Source organism: Selaginella moellendorffii, unplaced genomic scaffold (genome assembly GCF_000143415.4).
Source record: "Selaginella moellendorffii unplaced genomic scaffold, v1.0 SELMOscaffold_14, whole genome shotgun sequence".
Classification (NCBI taxonomy): Eukaryota; Viridiplantae; Streptophyta; class Lycopodiopsida; order Selaginellales; family Selaginellaceae; genus Selaginella; species Selaginella moellendorffii.
The window spans coordinates 1,775,834-1,784,192 of NW_003314275.1; the positions used below are offsets into that span (position 1 = coordinate 1,775,834).

An 8,359-nucleotide genomic window follows, 5' to 3' on the forward strand; every position below is an offset into this window, starting at 1 on the left:
GGCAATGAGCATTCCCTTTACGACATTGATTTATTATATCGCAACATAAGCAATTTATCCTCCCATAAGGGTATAGCTAATTTCCTTATCCCGATAAGAAGTCTTAGGTAGTTACCTTCTACCAGTTTAAGCAATTACTTTGCACCTTTTGCTTAGTTACCTCATAGTTGTCAAATCTTATAACTCATTATTGGTGCTTCCACACCTCCATCATTATTTGAGTCACCACACTCTAATTGTATGCCTTCCAACTTAGGCTATGCCATTCCCAATTTGGGAAGGGGTTCTCATAAACCCACCAACGTGACCTCAAGATAACATGCCTTGGCACATTCGGTGTCTCCACACCATCGATTTTACAAGCCTACCTTTATGACACTCCCCACTTATGTCGGGGTCTTTGCCAAGACCAAAGTAGTTGTTTCTTATGCCAACTATTAATTAGCATTACACCATAGTGTTCACACACAACTCTATGCCAAAGCTACTTTCTTTTGGGGAATACCTTTCTCACAACTTTAATATGACACATTCTGCCATCGATGAGATACAATACTTCAAAACACACCGTGCACCACGGCGTGTTGGCGTGGTGACACGAACACGGCCCCCAGCCGTGCTAACATGGGCTGTGTTCATTGACTCGGTCAATGCTCCAAAACACGGCTCCAAACACGGTTGAAACACGGTCAAATACCGTGTGACCACGCCGTGTTCTAAAACAATAGCTCACATGGTTCATGTGAGCGTTTTGCGCTTTGATGTTTTCTTGTCTTGCGATCAATCAAAAATTCCTGTGATCAATCAAAAGGTTTTTCCAGCGATCTATGGCAATTTTCTTGGGCTGGGAATGCCCTCTCTAGGATTCTAGTGCTGGAGTGGGAGGAATGGTGCTCAGCCACGCCTGATTTCGCTGCAAAAAATTCCTGATCATTGTCTCCAGGTTTGTAGATTTTCTCTCCCAAATTTTCTCCTTGGATTGCTTCTGCCATAATTCTTAGCTGCTTGGCATTGCATCTTTGTAGATTGCTATGATTCTTAGTTGCTTGGCGTTGCGATTGTGTTATTGACAGCGTGATTCTAAAATTTTGAGTTTTTCAAAATTTTTTAGGCACAGGGCGTGACCGATTGTGGATTGGAACAGGAGCAAGGTGTGGGATTTTAGAGGCTGAGCAATTGTGGATTGGAGCAGCAGCAGGGTGTGGGATTTTAGAGGCTGAGCAATTGTGGATTGGAGCAGCAGCAGGGTGTGGGATTTTAGAGGTTGGACTGAGTGATTGTGGATTGGAGTAGAAGCAGGTGCAGGATTTTAGAGGTTGAGCTGAGTGATGGCATCTGGGAGCTAGAGCAGGAGGACTTCAACAGGGCGACATCCATCATCCGTTTGGTGGGAAGAAGTGATCCTTGGTGATCAAACAAACTGCCGTAGTGGGCATCGACGCTGGTCTTGCAAGTGGTGTTTGTTGAGAGACAAAGTTTCAGGTGTGGATCGTGTGAGGGGACATCTCACAAGGGAAGCTGGTCATGAAATCTTAAGTTGTGATGTCATCTCAGCAGAGAAGAGACAACAGCTTAGGGAGATGGCTAAAACCATCGATGACCAGGTTTTGGCTGGAAAACACCAAAGCAAGAAACGAGCAGTTTCTACACGTGTCGAAGGCATCCAAAGCACTGGAGGAGAGAGTTTTGTTGCTTCCCAGAGTTCTACACCAGGTGGCAATTCTGTAGAAGGAATTTCCAGGTTTTTTTCGCAACGACAGCAAGGAATCTGGGATTCTTTTGATCCAAAAAGGAAGGAAGCAGTGGATATGGCTATAGGACGATTTTTCTAGAACAAGCACATACCATTTGTGAAAGCTCGTTCTCACCATTTCAAGGAGATGGTGCAGCAGATTGCAAGGCATGGAATTCCCTACGATCTTCCAACAGAGACAACATTGCGAGAGCAATTGTTGCAAGTGGAGAAAGCCAATCTTGAAGTTCAACTTGCCAAGGTGAAGGCACGTTGGAAGAATTGTGGGGTTACTCTTGTTGCTGATGCATGGAATGACACAAGAAATCGACATATCATGGGGCTTGGGCTTGTTGCATACAGCAGAGGACAGTCGACTTTTCTTGAGGCCATTGATATATCTTCTAGTGGGAAGACGGCTGATAATGTTTTTGCGACATGGGAGCGAGGTATTGAGATTGTTGGAGAGGAGAATGTTGTTCTTATTGTCACGGATGGTGAGGCTTCAAACAAGGCTGCTGCTAGGCTTCTAGAGGCGAGGAAGCCAAGGATTATGTGGGCTCTGTGCTTAGCTCATTGTTTGAACAACATTCTCAAGGATTTCGCAAAACTACCATGGATGGTTGGGCTGCTAGACAAGGGAAAGACTCTGGTTGGCTTCCTCCGGAACCATTCGCATCTAGTAGCGATTTTAGCATCCTTCTCTTCACGACGAGTGTTGAAGTTCAATGAAACACAATTCACCTTCAACTTTCTTATGATGGAGAGATTGGTGGAGCTGAGGCCAAAGCTACAACAAATGTTTGTGAGCGACGCTTACAATGCAAGGCTAGAGTCAAGGACAGATTCTGGGATAGCATACCGAGGAATTGTGTTCAACGATACATACTAGAACGAGGTTAACCACATGTTGGGTGTTTCAAGGAGGGTGATGTATTTGCTACGGATGGTTGACGGAGACGTGCCTATGATTGGGAAGGTCTATGAGGGGATGGATCAGATGAGCGAGAACATCCGTCAACAAGAGGAGAACAATCTTAGGTATGAGGAGCTAAACCAACTGATTTCAAACAGGTGGTGGGCTTATCATAGCACCTTTCACTCCGTGGCATACATGCTTGATCCAGAGTTTCAGGGGCGAGGACAAGAAAAATCCAGGGAAGTTTCCAAAGATTGGAACACGTACTTGGAGATTCAGTTCCCTGACTATCAGCAAAGGTCAACTATAAAAAATCAGCTTTGCCAATATAGGAACTTGGAGGGTAGTTTTGGCACCGGGGACTCTCAGATGGATCGTACAACAAAGGGTTCTGGGTAGTGGTGGGAGGACAATGGCTACTCAGGTCCAGATTTGCAGAGGTTGGCAATTCGAGTGCTTAGTCAGGCAAGTTCTTCCTCATCTGTGGAGCGATTGTTCAGCATTTTTGGGCACATCGCTTCAAAGAAGAGGAATTGCTTAGTAGTGAGCTGGATTGCAGACTTGGTATTTGTGGCCAGTAATACCAAGTTGATAGGGAGCCACACTTCCTATGACAAGTTTGTGGGATTGAGCCAGACAGGAAGTATTCCTCAAATTACTGATGCTGATATTGAAGCTATGGAAGAAAAGGATGAAGACAAAGATGATGATCTTGCTAATGAGGAGCTTCTAGATGAGATGGAGTGATAAGTAGAATATTCTAGAGAATATTTGTGTTTTCACCCGTGTTTATCCGTGTTCATTTCCATGTTCTGTGTTCGTGTTCAAAAAATTGAATGCCGTGTTCGTGTTCATGTTCGTGTTTTGAAGCTATGATGAGATACCCTCTGTTCTCATACTTGGATCCTATAATCCCCCCCATCCTTCGTGGGGTACAACACACCTCAGTCCAAATACTTCTATCAATCCTTTAGGATTATTCCTTGACTCTATTTGAGTCATCCAACTTTTGGACTTTGCATTCGACGACCCGTGAGGTCTTACCTTTGAAGTGCCAGCTCCATGGAATATAATTTCTTATATTTAGGTCCTACTCACAAGGACCATCTTTGCAAGTGTTACTCCGACACTTGATTTGTTCTCTTGGGGCAACCTTTTGCCTTTTAGAACCACTTGTCTATGTGATGAGAATACCAACTCATCCTCTGAGTACACCCCCAACTCCTTGGGTTGTTCCAGCATTTATTAGAGGTAGCCCCAGCTACCATTTCAAGGACTTGTGTCCTTTTCTGTAATTGACCTCCCACGGTCATCAATTCCAGTCTCAAATTTATGACCACCAACCTCAATTATATGAGGGTAATCTTGTGACTCCTTTATTGTTTTGGAGTCTGCATCTTTCTCGTGATCCCAACTGTAGTTGTTTACCACAACTACATGAGCCAGTTTGCTAAGTCAAATGCTCATCTGGATCACATTCTCAACTCTCTAATAAAACCCTTACACTGTTCCCAAAATCCAAAGTCATTCCCTTACTGGCCCTTTTCTATCCACCACATCACACCCAAGTTCATGCATGAATTTGAGTGGAGAGCCATGTCCTCTCGACATACTACTCTTCAAGGATAGGCCCACTCCTAGGACCTTCCGATGCTAATATTAGTGGTGATATACTTGAGCACCAATAAAAGTCGAACTAAGGAACCGCTTCGATACCATGTTATAAGCGACTAAATTTTCCCTTCTACTTTAGTCACTTAACCACACCTCCGACCACTGGGAGGAGTCTCACTCATAACTTCCATAAGTCCTATTTCAGACTTGGGTTTGCTAGCCCTGAGAATGGCATCCCCACCACTCAACTTTTGCACTTGGTCTAAGTGCTCCATGTGTCTGATCCCATGATCGACACCCCAAGGTACTATTGACATATCAGCTTATTACGCTAAGGCCATGCCCCTTCACCTTGGTTATACCGGTGGTCTAACACCATCTGCATCACAGTCCCGTCTCTCAGAGACTGGGCCATCCATCCATGAGTGATCATCCCATATCCACTCCTTAGCATCCTTAGGATCCCCACAGACATGGGGATTAGCCTTCCCCAATATCCCTTTTCCAGTCCCCACCAAGTCCCTTTTTGTCCATAGCCGTGTTTGCCAACACTACCACTAGATCAAGGCCTACAAGCCCGACCACTAAGTCCCTTGGTCCTTTGGGACTTCCTCCTCACATGACCGTATCCTTGGTTTCTACACTAGAGGATGGCTCTTCTTCCTTTTCACAATCTGGAACTTTGGGGCAACATTTCGGAATACCGTGGCCTTACGCGAGCCTCGTGGGTACTCTCCCCACCTTCAGCCTTTGGGTGTTCTAGCCATGGGGTTAGAGCGAGGTTTCGTTGAGCCACGCTAGGTATCCAAGTAGGTAGTGCCACCCACACAATCCGCATCTCCATAATCTGCTCAACCGGATGGGTTCTTCGACCACTGAACATGAGCAGGACTGGGAGCATCGATCATTTGATCTCTCGGGGGAACTAGAGCCCGGTCTTGAACACTTTACCAAACTACCCCGCTTGTTGGTCTGTATTCACTCTAGTCTTGGGGTACAGCCTTCCTGGGCCAAACTGGCCTTTCCTAGCCAAACTGGCTCCATTGTAGTCCTCCCCCTTACTATACTTTTGGAGCTCACCAAACCCCCCAGGGTCTAGGAGACAAATGGTTTGGGCTTTCACCCTCTCGGACTCGGACTCGAACTCGGACTCGGACTTGGGCTTGGGCTTGGGCTTGGGCTTGAACTCGGACTCGGCTTGGGCTTGGGCTCGGTCTATCATACCTTCAGGAATTGAGGGTGCTCCAAAGTGATTTCATGGGTCTAGGTGTGAAGAAAGCAGATAGACATTGTGAAGAAAGCAGTAGGGACTTAGGCAAGCAGCCTGAGCTAGGTGGGAAGAAAGTAGCAACATTGTGAAGATTGAATAAAACTCAAACTTTTAACTCTAATCTAAGTGTGAAAAAAGAAAAAAAGAATTGTGAAGAAAGTAATGGAGACTTGAGTTGTTTGAAGACCAAAGCACTAGAAGAAAGCAGCAAAGAAAGTGGTGGTGCATCAGGAGTCCTTGGGAACAAGTTGTAAACACTCAAGGTAGACCTAAGTCCTCAAGAGGGCCAAATGAGGGTTGTTGGATTGTTGGATGAGCTATAATGTTTGTTGGATTGTTGGATGGCTATAATATTTGTATTAAATTGTTAATGGCTATTTAATGTTTGTTGGATTATTGGATGGCTATAATGTTTATATTAAATTGCAATTGAAAATTGAGCTCAACTTGCGAGCTCAAATCTTTAATTTGTGAGCTCAAGAATGGTCTATATTTAACTAGGGTATGCATTAACATGATCTTCCCATCATTGATATGCCCTCCTATCTACTACCTATAGCTTCCACCTGCCCACTTGTTTATGTATGGCCCCTGCCCACCCACTCAATTGTCTATAGCTTTCACCTACACCCGCCCACTCGCTTGCACCCTTGCCTATGCCTAGTGTCTGCCCTAATTATTTTCCACGTGTGTTGAGTGGGAAGAGTTTTTAGAAGATTTTGGTTTTTAGGTTTATAGGGAGTAAATATCTTTTATACTTTATAAGTACTCTATATTGGAATTTTCTGCTAATTCTTTAATTTTTATGTTGAACTCTATGAATTACTGTTGCTAAACTTTGAATTGTGGATTACTTTTTTCAAATTGTTTTGTATTGACATTATTTATTGCTGCTGAATCCTATTTTTGTCAAATGTTTGGATAAATTTTAGTTTTTTGTTGTTATTCCTAATTTAAGAGTGCAATGTGTTTATTTAGAATGATTGTTTATGCAAGTGGTAATGGATATACCTAGAATAAACTTGGATATTCTGTCATCTAATATTTAATTATACTAATCTATTGTAAATTATACACATATTTAAAAATTTATAAAGTTTCTTAAACACCTTTGAGTATATTCTAACTTATTCTATAATATTTGTTGATATGAAATTAAATTAATCTTTTTTTGTAAATTATAAATACATTTATAGTTTATAAGCTTTCTTTTAATTCTTCTTAATATTTTTCTCTAGCTTCAATATCTTCTCTGGAGGTGCTAGGGATCATAAGCTTGGATAAATATGCTTTGGAAGGGCATTTTTGTCATGATTGTCAACAGTTATATTAGTCATTCTATGGGAGCTTTTGTGACAAACAGTTTATAATTGCCCAATAGAACTTTCAAATGTTCTACTTGATTTATCATTATCATATTTTCATTTTCCAAAGAGGAGGATGATATAAATTCTGTAAATACATTTGCTACCCACATTAGTATACTAATATAGCATATATTCTTGTATCCTTTATAATGATGAGATATTTTAATTTATTACACAAAAATATTCTAGCATATTTAAAGAATATATATATTCTAACAAAATATTCTTTAGTGAACTGTCTTTTAACTCCCCTTTCTTTTTGCCAACTGGTTATGAAGTATGCTGAAGTATGCAATCTGAATCCAATGAGACAGGATCCACATGTCTATCACCGTGTTCCTACACCATGTGTGAATTATTGGGTAGTTCTCATGACCTTCAACAATGCCTTCTATGTGCCTCTGGCCAAGTATCTCTATCATGTTGCGTAGCCTTCCAACCTGTCCAGGCTCAACTCCATGGGACCCCTTGGGCCAAGAGGGATCTCCCTAGTCTCCTGGAAAACCAGGCTGCTTTGCACCACTTGGCTATCTACCTGCATAGAATGGAAGACATTCAGGCAGCTCAAGCACAAGAGAGTGTAGGGAGTATTCTTATGCCTAACAAGCCCCAAAAACGACAAGTGTGTGGTACTGGGAAATTTGGCCAAGTGATTGTTTGAATCAGTTGTGAGGACAATGGTGTTCTAGAATCTCGTGCTACCGTGCTACTGGGCTCCAACGTTAAATGCCCGGGTGAGTATTTTGGGAGGATTCAGTGGCTTTAGTGACTGGAGCTCGCAAGCTTTGCCAAGCCTTTTCTATGAGCCATGATGCCGGGAATGAAGAATGCAATAAAGAGCTCGATTGATTGTGCCCGACATAAAGTTTATTTTATTTTATTTTTAGATGGAACACAAAATATCTTCTGTGGCCGTTCCAAATTTCAAATGAGCCCTTGGTGGGGTGATGTGATATTCACCCCACGGACCATCTGGAGATCTCGTGAAATCGTTCGTGGAACGGACATTTCCCCCAGCTTAAGCGACAAGTTTGTGACTCGGAGCTTCTTGAGCTTGGAATAAAATCACCAAAAGCAAAAGTTATATTTCAAGAATCAGCTCAAGCTCATTGAAGAGAAATGGATGAACCAGTGCATTGTTGATGGATGGCAACTGGAGGAAGTTCACCACCCAAGGAAAGAGCAACCAAGACGAAGGAGACTTCAAGAGCTTGGTTCTGGATCTTTTTGGTTTTTTTTTGTTGTGTGTGTGTAAACATTTCCTCCTCAGCCCTTCTTCGCATTAATAAAAAACAAACAAAGCCAAAAAAGAGCTAAGCTTTGCCATGTCGTAGCTATGAACAACTCCCAGCCATTTCGTTTTGCCTCAGTAAACCTGATAAACGACTAATTAATACAAAGCTATAAATTTTAAGTTTTAAATTCAAACAAAAAATCCAGAAAAAAAGTTACATGCA

The 8,359-nt window shown here is 42.5% G+C and overlaps 1 protein-coding gene across 1 annotated transcript; it reads left to right on the forward strand.

The window, feature by feature from the left end:
- Window positions 1-1,880: 1,880 nt before the first annotated feature.
- On the forward strand, window positions 1,881-2,624 carry LOC112346342. Its single transcript, XM_024675084.1, has one exon. The coding sequence runs from the start codon at window positions 1,881-1,883 to the stop codon at window positions 2,622-2,624; it is 744 nt and encodes a 247-aa protein (XP_024530852.1).
- Window positions 2,625-8,359: the final 5,735 nt, after the last annotated feature.

Bases quoted from the DNA above. Each gene is read 5' to 3' on its own strand.
- LOC112346342 (XM_024675084.1), top strand. From the start codon at position 1,881: ATGGTGCAGCAGATTGCAAGGCATGGAATTCCCTACGATCTTCCAACA.